The sequence below is a fragment of the Pleurodeles waltl genome, chromosome 6 (assembly GCF_031143425.1).
Source record: "Pleurodeles waltl isolate 20211129_DDA chromosome 6, aPleWal1.hap1.20221129, whole genome shotgun sequence".
In the NCBI taxonomy this organism is placed as follows: Eukaryota; Metazoa; Chordata; class Amphibia; order Caudata; family Salamandridae; genus Pleurodeles; species Pleurodeles waltl.
Window position 1 is genome coordinate 217,545,822 of NC_090445.1, and position 13,067 is coordinate 217,558,888.

The following is a 13,067-nucleotide window of genomic DNA, read 5'->3' on the forward strand; positions in this document are numbered from 1 at the left end:
GTTGGGGATAAAGGAGCTCGTAAAAGCTCATGGCCCTTTGAATTTGCTCTTATTTTCAAGAATAATACTAGAAAGATCGTTTTAATTTAATGGGCGTGAGCGTGATTCAAATAAATTGTTTGGTAAATACTTTGAAGGAGACAAAAATCTAATCAGAGCATTGAGAAACTTCGCTCAAGTTACTCCTTGGCAGAGTGGATGGGGTAGTGGTCTTTTCAAGCATCTGGTTTCTGATCTCATTATACAGAGAACACCCAATCAGATCCAGGAGGGGAGGGGGATGGTTGTGGGGGTATGAATGCAATTGGTGGTTGGCTGATTTTTGGGAAGGAGAACAAGAAGTTTCAAGGCGGCCCCTGTGCCATGAAAAGGAATAGCAAGCATACTGCCCCGGGACTAAAGGGAAGGGCAGCCTTGAAACAGGCTCTGTGGGAGGAGGAGTTGAGGCATGTGAAGCACAAAGGAGAGGAGCCAAGATTTTGCAAAGCGACCAAGGAAGAAGGGAGAGTCCCGGTGGGAGAGATCGCCAACCGGGACAGCGCTCCACAGCCGAGCACGCTAGTCAGAGGGGGTTGCGGACCGCACGAAGTAAAATAACGACTAAACCGGACACCACACGCACGACTCGTTGCAACTCCCGACCCGAGGATTCTGAAGCGTAGTGCACAGAAGACGAGATCCCAACCGGAGTCTACAGTGGGTACGATCACAACCGCCACCCCTGGGATCTGAAATGGACTGCGGACACGAACACAACTGTTGCTCGTCAGAGTAGCGCACTATTCCAACTTATCCAGCGAGACAAACTTTTTGCAGCCTGCTGCACGGGGAAAGGCAGCAAGTAGGCGTTGTGGGCACCGTGCCACCCCAAGGCCAGATGAGGTGTCTCAAAGGAAGGACTAACAACAGGAACAGAGGAACTACGAGTAACTGAAGGAATGTGACTTCTAAGTGGATCGAGAACTTTTTTTTAGAGCAAGCAACAAATAAGAAACCAACAGCAGATACTTGCCACCTAAGGATACTCTGGTAACACCATTCCGTTGAGTGGCAGCAGGGGAAGCAAAGGCACACAAACCAGAATTCATTGTATGGGTTTCGCGTTAACAACATTAAAGGCAGACACCCTAGAGCATCGGAGAAGGCGGGGGAGACTATAATTAAGACTACAGGCAAGGAGAAATGCAACAGATAAAATTCCGCGATACACCATCCCAGTGATCAAGTGGAGTAGTAATGTCCCGGGACTAATCGCGGCAGTGTAAAGTTACTGAGAACCTTAAGTTTCGAACGTCGTCAGCCGCCGAATACCACAAAGGCACAACAAGACTGCACCCATTGGGTTCGTACGATAAAACTTTTTTTAAAACCTACAGGATAGTGTTGTGAGAGTTAAGAGAGCCTCAGAACCCTAATCTTGCATACACGGTCCCAGAGCCTGCACCGATCTCGAGGTCAGCCATGTCGTTACAGAGGCGATGGGTGCTCTTGCCCGTCATCTCCTTGCTCCTGTTGTTTGGTCAGGCCCAGCTGCATGGCGAAAAGGGAATCTCGGTCCCGGACCACGGCTTCTGCCAGCCCATATCCATCCCACTGTGTACGGACATTGCTTACAACCAGACAATCATGCCCAATCTCCTAGGACACACGAACCAGGAAGACGCGGGCCTTGAGGTTCATCAGTTCTATCCATTGGTAAAGGTGCAGTGTTCGCCCGAGCTGAAGTTCTTTCTGTGCTCAATGTACGCACCCGTGTGCACAGTCCTGGAGCAGGCCATCCCACCCTGCCGCTCCATTTGCGAAAGAGCCCGCCAAGGCTGTGAGGCGCTCATGAACAAATTCGGTTTTCAGTGGCCCGAGCGCCTGCGCTGCGAGAACTTTCCTCGGCATGGGGCAGAGCAGATCTGCGTGGGGCAAAACCACAGCGAGGACGGAGGTGGACCCCTGCCGGGCGGTGGAGTCGGAAGCCCGGGTCTTCTCACCACCCCGCCTCCACACCACCGCGGAGAAAGACCTAGCCCGCAGCCCCCGCGGTACGCCACGCCAGAGCGACCCTTCCACTGCCCGCGGGTGCTGAAGGTACCCCCATACCTCAATTACCGCTTTCTGGGTGAGAAGGACTGCGCAGCTCCGTGCGAACCTGACCGGCCCGACGGCTCGCTCTTCTTCACGGCAGAAGAGACGCGCTTCGCCCGCCTCTGGATCCTGGTGTGGTCAGTACTCTGCTGCGCCTCCACTTTTTTCACCGTGGCCACTTACCTGGTGGACATGCAGCGATTCCGCTATCCCGAAAGGCCTATCATCTTCCTGTCAGGCTGCTACACCATGGTTTCCGTGGCCTACATCGCGGGCTACGTTCTGGGCGACCGAGTGGCCTGCAACGAACGCTTCACGGACGACGGCTACCGCACCGTAGTGCAGGGCACCAAGAAGGAGGGCTGCACCATTCTCTTCATGATGCTGTATTTCTTCAGCATGGCCTCGTCTATTTGGTGGGTAATACTCTCGCTCACCTGGTTCCTCGCAGCCGGCATGAAGTGGGGTCACGAGGCTATCGAGGCGCACTCACAGTACTTTCACCTGGCCGCCTGGGCCGTGCCCGCGGTCAAGACCATCACCGTGCTGGCGCTGGGCCAGTTGGACGGCGATCGGCTGAGCGGCGTCTGCGCCGTGGGCCTTAGCGGCCTGGACCCGCTGCGCGGCTTCGTGCTAGCGCCGCTCTTCGTCTACCTCTTCGTGGGCACTTCCTTTCTCTTGGCCGGCTTCGTGTCACTCTTCCGCATTCGCACCATCATGAAGCACGACGGCTCCAAGACGGAGAAGCTGGAGCGGCTAATGGTGCGCATAGGAGTATTCAGCGTGCTGTACACAGTGCCAGCCACCATTGTCATCGCCTGCTACTTTTACGAGCAGGCCTTCCGCGAACACTGGGAGCGCAGCTGGGTGAGCCAGCACTGTAAGAGCCTTGCCATCCCCTGCACCCTGCAGTACATGCCGCGCATTGGGCCCGACTTCACAGTGTACATGATAAAGTACCTCATGACCCTCATCGTGGGCATCACATCGGGCTTCTGGATCTGGTCGGGCAAGACCCTCCACTCATGGCGGAAGTTTTATACACGACTATCCAACGGCCGGCATGGAGAGACCACTGTGTGACCGGGAATCTAACCCTTGATGAGGGAGCATGCCAAGCGCTGGGAAAAGACGGGTGCCCAGATGTTATTTTTCGCACGTCAAAAGGTGTGCGTCGTGACGCAGTTTTGTCATGTCGACGCTTGCCGTGTCGCGTGAATAACAGTGAGATGTCCAGCCTTTTCCCGTTTCCACACCAATCAGTGACCGCGCTTCGAACTCCCGCCTTTTCTTCACTTACTTTCTGCCATTTTGTTGGCGAACAAATTCGACGTTTCCACAACACAAAATACCACCAAAGTATTTCCCCACCTCGGAGGGCTTTGGGTTTTAAGTGAATGTGACTCGATGGTGTAATTAAACTTGTACATAGCATTTGTAAATGTAATTATATATTTCTATTTAACAAAAACAACTAAGGACGTCAAGGAGTGGGATTTTGCCTGCCCATACAATCACTTTGTGGGATCCGTTTGCCAAATTTTGGCATAAGACCCAAAATGGTGCCTTGATAGACTGATGGGCAAAGTTACAGAGCGTTTAAATGAGAACGAGCTTATAAATCATAATGTGTTATTATACACGTTTCTCGGGTGTGAAGTAGGCAGCAATTGCTTATGGCAGAGCCCTTAATTTTCACTCCATATTCCCTAGTCATTTGCTTTGAAGGATCCAGTGAGGCGAGCATTACTTCAGACCATGGAACTATTAGTTCAAAACATTGTGTACTTTTATTTTTTTTTGTAAATGATGCCATGTGATTATCTTTTCAAGAACTATTATCCTAGAATTCCTTCACAGGCAACACAGATTGTTATTTTTCTTTAAATGCATGATTTTAAAGCAAATCCAATCCATATGACGATTACGTGTGCACAACAGCTTTCTTAGTTGCAATTTCGATGTTTAATAATATTTTGCACTTGGCAGGAATGGAATATATTTGTTACATTATTTTTTATTATTGCTAAAAAGGCAATGCACCATACTTTTGTCTCAATTTCAGTTGTAGGTTTTAATGTAAAAATAAGGTAAATGGCAGTTCCATTCCTATTATTGGTGGTACTCAAACCATTTTTCATCTTAGCACAGTGCAAAATCCAGCAATAAATGTAGTCTTTTCTGCCCTGCCAAACTCTTCTTATTTTTGCATAAAAATGTTTGCAGCTCACAGTATCGAAATCGTTCTGACAAAAGTGCTTCAATTTTTAAATCTACATAACAAGTGTAAACGTTAAGCCATGAAGGTTTGTGTTGGAGGAAGTCTTTTTCATTTTAGAAACAATGAAGGGAGGGACTAGGCTGCAAGAGGGACTTGGTTTACACATGCCTGGTAAATGGTAGAAAACTCCCCCTGACTGGTTTTGTAGATGATAGGTGTTACTCATTCTTAACGGGGTTTTGTATGTTGCCTTGTGAACAACCAGTTAATGCCAATATTCAACGAGCAATAGAATGTTTCTATCTTGTTTTTATCCAAAATAAATTAAAACAAGTTTTTTTTTAAAGAAAATGGCAGTTCATTATTTTGGATACTTTTATGTGCACCAGTAACATCTTCATATTTTGAATTTTATCAAATTAATGTTACTTTGTTACAGTATTGTGTACTAGAGGCTTGCAGCAAAACTTTGTTTTTCAGATGTAGCAACTTGTAGATATCTAACTGTGAACTGAACCACTAGCCTGTGCATCACATTTAAAGCGTGTGGTGGGATTCTTCCCGTTCGAGTGTGATCCGTTGGAATGCACTGCTCTTTTTGTATTCTTGGAGGGCCATAGTTAACAATTAAACATTTCACCATGGAACATAAAAGGTGAGTCACTTGACATTAGGGTTCCTGTCAATAGATTTTGTATGTCCCCCTTTCCCATTCGTCACACGCACCACTCCCTATATGGAATATTCTGGAACACCTTGATTTATCACTTCTATAAAGTCAGGTTTCTGGGCCCTATGCACAAGCAGACTTCTGATATAGTAGTGTTGGCTCAGGAAAGCTATTTTGCTTGGGATGCTTGAGTTTTTGTCCTTTCTTCCTTGAACCCCTAAAATTAATATATTGTTTTGACCGGGTGATCCTTTGGAGATTCGCTAATTTCTTTGTACAGCACAATTATGAATGAATGGGATATCATATATATTATTGCTAAATTTATGTTTAAAAATCCTCGAATCTCAAATTGGTCTATTCTGTATTTAAGTTTAGGTTGAGCAAATAAAGACGTAGTTATAGTTGGATGGTTCTGTCTCTTTGCCTAAGTTTGGCAAGAGAATGCATACAGAGAACTGTTTCCCAGAAATAGCAGTCCACACCTCAGCGCACCAGCTATAGCTACGAGGTGATTAACATTTAGAATTTTGGGTGTTTTGTAAATTGTGCCTTAGCTGACAAACGCTGCACTTATATTATGATGCATTTACATACAGGAGATGTTAAGTTAATTAAAAAAAGTACAAGCAATTGGATGTGTACAACCTAACTCATTTTTAAGGCATAGTTCCTAGATGCTGGCCGATATGCATCTTCAAAGAGAGGTGTTTGCATATTTTCTGAAAGTAAAATGAGGCTGTGTGGGAAGTTCCTGAATCCTTTTGCAAACCAGTGACCCATTCATTGGCGCACCGCCTTAAAACAAGTAAATCTTTTGAATTGTCTTAATGTAATCTGAACTTTTTTTCCTTAGTTAACCAAGGGCTATCCCCGCAACAGTTGTCTCAGAACCAATAAAAGCTTGTTATTTTTGTCAAGGCAATTTGTTACCTCCAATAATGCCTCAGAGTGTCTCAAAAAAGATTTGCACTTCATGAGCACTTGGGATGTAAGTTAAATATTTTAGCATGGTATGGTTGCATACTATTGCGAATAAATATAACTTGTTTGGTAGGGATCGTCCTCAACACAAATACGGTAGGCTTTTTTTCACAATGAGAACTCCTCAATCTGTTGGCGAGATATAAATATGCTCATGTCTGTTAATGCATTATTGATGAGAAGCAAACCTACGGGGACAGAAAATTTTATTGTGGAAATTTGTTAACCCTACCCTTTGGTCAGACCCACATTTAAATGGCACCTTTTTTTTTGTTTTGTTTTGTTGTGTAAGACATTTTGTTGTGGCTATGCAAAATAATTGGTCAGGCCAGTCAGTGCCTGTTAATAGGAATTACAAATTGCATTACCATGATTATTGTGCTCTCAAACGTTTGGAACGATTGAGTCTATGGTTACAATGTCAGTGACTAATTGGGGCCATGGCTCTCAAGAAGAGGTGAGTTCACTAGCTGTTCATAATGCTCACCCCCCACCACCACCACCACCAACCCAGCAAAGGCCGCAAGTAGTTTATTACATTCTGTGATCTGCAATAGGGTTCATGTCATGGCATTTTTCAAATGTATGGCTTTTAAACAACAACAAAAAAACAATTTAACCAAAGCCAGGGTGCCAGGGGTTAAATGTGCTCAGTAAATGAAATCACATTGAAGAGGCCCTGTGACTGTTTAGAGAATTGGTTCTGCAATCCGTGAGACAGTAAACAGTTTTTCTCTTCCCATTTTTGATATTCTGCCCTAATAAACTTATTCCATGGCGTAAACTACGGGCTCAAGTCTGTTAAGGGTGTCCCTATTTTATTGTTCGCCCACTGTTCTCGATTAGCGAAAACACGTGAAATTTCACCGCCTGTTTATACCTTTGGTACCCCCAGTAATCATCAGTAAATACCCGAGCATATCAGGATGTAAAAAGCTGCGGCCGCAGTAAAGGATATAAAACGGGAAGCTATACATTCTCGTTTAGTAGTTAGTTTATGTAATGAACGGCTAAAGGGCCAACGCACGGACCATGCAGAAGGGGCTAACACACGGACCACGCGGATAAGAAGCGCTTCAGTTTGTGTGCACCTACTTTTGTTTCAGAATTTCTAAACTCAGTTTCTGCTCTTCTAAAGCTCAGTGGCTGCTTTTATATTTTATTGGAAAATGGTTGTGGTCTGCTGGGCCCTGTGCATCCCTGCCTACCCTCTTGTTATTTCCCCAAAGTCTTGAGTGCTTGTAAAACTTGTAATTCACAGAGGTAGAGTGCCTGTTGGGCTGCATGTGGAATTGCCCCTCCCCCCATCCATTTGAAGTGTCACATTTACAAGTCCTGCAGATTCATGCCAAAGTAAACAGGGGGCTAGGGGGAGACTGCAGAAAACTAACAAAAGAGGCTTTATGGCTGTGAGAGCAGAGTTGTGATTTTAACTTCTCGAGTCTGTTGTATGTGAAAGGAGGCGGCACTGCCTCACAGCTGCCTCCACCCCCACTGAAGCTTAGTTTTTTATGTGGGGCAGTGTTTTTAGATCGATGTCCCGCTGAGGGTGTTTTTTTTTAAATAGTAGAGTTGGGGGAAGGGGATTTCGCGCAATTCAAATTAAACCAGATATCGTCCTTAGCCTTCAGTGCCGAATGCTGCATCCAACAATCGTAAGGGTCTGGTTGGGATGTGCTCGTTGCTTTGCTTTTTAAACAATCCCTGCTAATAAATATTATACATACATGCTAATGTTTGGAAACAAGGAATAGGAGGTTGTTTTGTTTGGGGGGGGGGCGGGGCAATGTTGGGGCGGCTGTAATAAACCGGAGAAAAATGAAATGAAGCCATTTTACTTAATACACCGGGAGTGCTGGGTTTGGTTATATATGTTTTAAAGGTACCACCACTCCATAAACCGCTTCTGAAAGATGCACGCATCCTCCGATATCGGAAGGCAGTGTAGAAGAGTTGAGTGCCATTTACATGATAATCATTTTTTAATTATTATTTAACTTTGATGGTCGTAAGTTTTGAAATGCTTTGCTGCATCTTGCGCATGCGTCTAATTGCGCCCTGCTGCAGTTTACACATGCATCTAATTGCAGAATGGTTTATCGACTGCCCTTTGGCTGTGGTGAATAAATTAGGACTAATTCAAATCAAGGCGTCCAGACTGCTCCTGAGACTCATGTCCGGCAATTCGATTTTCACCTGCATCCAGTCCCCGGTTTAATAACCTATTAAACAATAGCGGTCAAATAGAGATAATTAAAACAGATAAGTACAAAGTATCAAAAAATGTTGTATGCTGTCTCTAACAATTTTAAGAGTATATTTTTACTTACCTGTGCTGGTAGTCATCCGTTTATAAACACTCCTTAATTTGGCAGAGTGGAAAGAGGCATGGTGATGAAGGATTGCCATATGATCACACAATTAAGCCAAACGAGGAAACCAGATTAGAATTATCGGCTCTTGACCTTATAGTAGATAATTTAGCCTCTTAACAACATCACTTCCCACAAGTCCACCTTCGTATGTTCAAGAGGAAATGTACACGGATAGTGTCACTGTGTGTAGTTGACCCAGGATGTGTAACACCCTGTTTTGCTTGGGCAAGGCTGCTTTCAGAACTGCTTCCGGAATTCCCGAGACTGTATTAATGCCAACTTTGGCAGGGGTTGGCTTGGTACAGAATTATTTGTGGGACGAGTGACAGTGAAAATATTTGAAGATTTTAAAGCTCATCATTTGTAAGCATAGGTTTGAAAGAGAGAAAATGCCACAATGTCCCCTAACGCCCTGAGAATGTGTTTCAGAATTCAAATGCATATGTTTACTGAGAGTGCATGCACACACTCTTACCACTACCCCAACACTGGTTTTAAGGATAGACTGTCTACGATCTAGGCTATCAGGGTGTAGGCATCTGTTAAGAGAAGGGTAGGTATTTTGCATGTGTACAGCTGTATTACCATCCCTCTAAATCTAATAGAAGTTGATCGTCTTACGATCCTTTGTCATGACTCACATTCTGGATCTAAACTGATCACGCAGCGTCCTGAAAGCTAATATACAAAACTCGATATTGGCACTTCCAGACTTGGTGGTGCTATAAATACGGTTGCAACCTATTACCTCCTCCAAATAAATATATGGTATCTGGAATGGCATTGGACACCAGTGCTTTAAAATTATGTTTTCTGTTCCAGATGTAGGATTTGTGTGGTTTCATCTTCGTGGTAAGAGTTTGGACTCCCATCAGCTGTACAGCTAGAGAACACTCGCATTGACTTTTAAGTTTGCACTGCAAAACAGAGACCACTTTTTTAATGCCATTAAAAAGCTCCTCCACAAAATTAGTTTCTTTATACATTTATATTGCTTGAGACAGCTTTTAAAAAGCACGAATGTTCCATCCCGAAAGGCAAAGTATGGGCCCAACCTTGTTTTATTGCTAACTTAAAATCGAGATTTCTGAAATTTGGTTAAAAATACTGCACCATCGACTGCCCCTGTTTAGAAAATTCATAGCAGGAATTCCGTTGCGGGAGACACACACCACCTGTTTTAGTCTACGAGAACTTCCCCACTCAAATTATTTCACCGTCCCATTATTAGTATATCTCTGAGGTTTGTACTTTTTCCATCCCATGATTGTCGGCGTTTTATTGTCTTTTTATTGTAAGATTCACATATGCGTATTACTCTACTGTAGTCATGAAAGCTCGGGATTCTCCAGTGGCCAGAAACCTTCCTACTGACGAACCACTTATTTAAATAATAACTCCTGTTCTTCACATAGTGATTTTTGGTTTCTATTGTAGTTTAGTGCAGGATTTTTTGGAGTGATGGGCAAACCTCAGAGTTCACAGAGGGTTTAAAATAAAGTTGTGAAAGAACCCCAGTGACCTGTATTATTTTCAAACTATTTAATATCGGTTTGCTTTGTGTCTCAGACACCCTCGTGCCCCCTCATAAAGTAGCCTGCAACACATAAATAGTTAGGAACTGAATTGCTTGGCTATGCAATCTTTTCCATGCAAAACTGCTTGGCCCGAATAAAGTGGGTGTTGCAATGACTTGCCAAAGGCAGCCTTCCTCCATGTTTGAGAGGAAGTTGTACTAGATTTTTTGTAAGTGATTTTGGGGCCAATTTGGGCGAGAAGAAAATAAAACTAGAGAAACATTCTGCTACATTTCCCACTTTTCTCGTGTACTCCTATTTGACACCATGGCTACAAATCTGTATTTCATTCCTAATAGTATCCAACTTCAATCTTTCCTCAGACAACACTGTTGATATGATTAGAGCTGCCTTGAAGTGGGAAAATAAGCCATCATGTCCTAACGTGCATGTGTCCTAATGTGCAACAAGTTATTTCGATTCTGCTGGAACTACGCAGTCATGCCATTCAGAACAAAGATGTGCTTTGAAATTTATTTGATGCTATTGCTAATGTGCCAGGACACCACCTGAAAGATAGATTTCTTTTGCGCTGCATAACTGGGTCAATTGTAATAAAAAATATCATCCACGCATAAGTATAATACGGTTCTCTGCCCCGATATTTACTCACTTATAGGTTTACACTAGAAAATAACTTATTTGTCAAAGAAATTGAGTTAACTATTGTTTTGGATACAGCTTAAAAATATTATATTGAGTGCAGTTGCTGTGGAGCAATTTATATTTTAGTAGAGAGTGACATCTAGGCAGTTCCAAATCCTGCCAATACGTTCCACACAGTCTTATCTATGAATAAACGCATGAATGGGGCATCTGTATATGATAATAAGAACGTTTTATTATCTTCGAGTAACTACATTGCTGTGCAGAAGTTTTTGCACTGGGTTTGAAAGTCCACTAAAATACAACGAGGATTTCCATAAAGCTTGCTTTTAAATAAAAAAGTCTAATTTCACAAACCATAGCACCTACACTTATGTGCAAATGAAGACAGTGTGATGTGAAGTTGGAGGTTCTTCGAAACACAACCTCAAATGTCTTTACAAGATTGCTGACATGAACCAAAACCTGTGCCAAAACGATGATACCCTTAGTTGGGAGTCGTATCACAAAGCAAATTGCCATGTCATGTTAGAGCTGAGAACCAAATCTGTGCACCCAAGATCTGATTCAACTTGACTGCTGCAGCTGCAAATTAATAGAGCAAGGGAGCCCAGTTCCATAATCTTGCCACTAAAAATCCCCATCATCGGGGAGGCCTTCAGGCAGACCGTGCATGCCTGTATTATGAGCACATGAACTGTTGTAATGCCTATGGTGTGTTGCCACCAAAAACAAATCAAATAACGCTAATAATACTTGTGGGGGAAAAATAAAGCAAAACGAACACTCATAGCATACATCTGCAATATGTAGATCCCCCAAAGCATTCTTTGTACTCCACGTTAGGTGTGAAGTGTAGTGTAAGGACCCCAGTTTACTATGGAGAGGTGTAACACATCTTAACCCAAAGAGATCCTCAAAATCAAGCAAAATAAATACACTAAAGGTCAATGCTAGGGACACAAAATGTCCACCACAGCAATTTTTCTCTAGAAATGTGCTCAAAGATCTGGAATGTTCTCCCCACCATGATTTAAGCCTGCCCTACGTTTTTCCATCTTCTAGAAGAGCATGAATATATCTGATCCTGTGCCACAGAATCGAAGTATTTACTCCTCTGAAGGCACCATGAGCTACACCTCACTTATCATCTCAGTGTATTTCAAATGCTGCACTGCATGAAGCTACGAACTTGCAACTAACCGCTAGAACGCTCTTGTGCTTCGACTGAACTTGCAGTATTGTGTACATGTAGCTTAAGTTTTTGTAAGATTATGCTTTCAGACTGGTATGTTTCATAAATGTGGTAGATGGGTTGGGTGATGTAGGAAGAATAGGAACACATCATATACATCACATGCATACAAACATAAGTTCCCAAATCCCAATACAAACATTTTAGGCTAGGGATAGTTGTAAACTAATCTAAGTAGTGAAAGGCTTAATACATGACATGCTAAAAAAAAAAAAAAAGACAGACTGGGTTCAATAGAAAAGGCAGGTCATATTTAGGGCAAACAAAACCTTATTACTACAAACAAAACCTTATTACTCAGGAAACGTATACACATGCTGCATTGTTAAGTTAGCTGTGCTGAAACACACAAGAGGCCCAAGCCACATTAGAATGAGTTATTCACCAACTGTTGCTTTCAAAATGTTCACTTAGCACGAACGTGGTGGAACAAAAGGGTGTATCCTGCCTTAGGGTAAGGGTCCTAAAAACCACAAGTCATTCATATCTTGGTGGGGGGAACTGTGTAAGGGTCAGATAAGCATTTTCACAAGGCAGGGCTACCGTGAGCATCATGTAACATATAACCACTTGTCGTGCAGAAAGATAGAGATGCTGAATGACGTCAGTGTTACTTACCCACCCATGAGGTGACCAATAATCGTGCATGTGCTCTTGTCGAGGTACCTCTCCCCTATTACCTTATCTGTACCGCTTGTTCTTGCTTACATCAATGCTGAACTTGTCAGCATAGTTTTTTTGTGGTTTTTACAGTATAAATACCACTGCTTGTGAACTAGAACTTCAGTCATGGCCTCTATGTTGTTCCCAGCTGAAAATCGATTAAACCTATATTACTATGTCAAATTGATCTGTCTAATTTTATTAACAGATTTCCTTCTAACATGAGCCAAGCACTGTCACTGTTTATTTTGTGGATCTAATTTGTGCCAGACAAAATATATATATATATAACTCATACAAGGCCAAGGAGCTATAGACTTAGAATATGTGGAACCAGCCATGCAGATGCCAACGTAGATCTTAAATTCCATCTGCAAGTAAAGCCATATAGTAACCAAATATTGCAGAACAGTTGGCTCTCAAACAGTGGCCCTATGTGTACCTATCAACTGTACTCTGTAACCCTATTATGGGAGGACTACTTGGCTGCATCCATCTCCCTGTATTAATATGCCCTCATCCACAAGGCACACCACACTCGTGAAAGAACCATAGCATTATCGGACACTATTGGAAAAGGTAAATATGTCTACAAGTCTGTTATTAGTGAATAATGCCTGGAGACAGTGTTTCACACACA

At 43.2% G+C, this 13,067-nt stretch overlaps 1 protein-coding gene across 1 annotated transcript; it reads left to right on the forward strand.

Moving 5' to 3' along the window:
• The first annotated feature begins 353 nt into the window (after positions 1–353).
• FZD2 (frizzled class receptor 2) lies at positions 354–4,648 on the forward strand. Its single transcript, XM_069237921.1, has one exon. The coding sequence runs from the start codon at positions 1,462–1,464 to the stop codon at positions 3,157–3,159; it is 1,698 nt and encodes a 565-aa protein (XP_069094022.1). The 5' UTR covers positions 354–1,461; the 3' UTR covers positions 3,160–4,648.
• The last annotated feature ends 8,419 nt before the right edge of the window (positions 4,649–13,067 follow it).

Coding starts and splice junctions, on each gene's coding strand:
- FZD2 (XM_069237921.1), top strand. CDS start 1,462: ATGTCGTTACAGAGGCGATGGGTGCTCTTGCCCGTCATCTCCTTGCTC.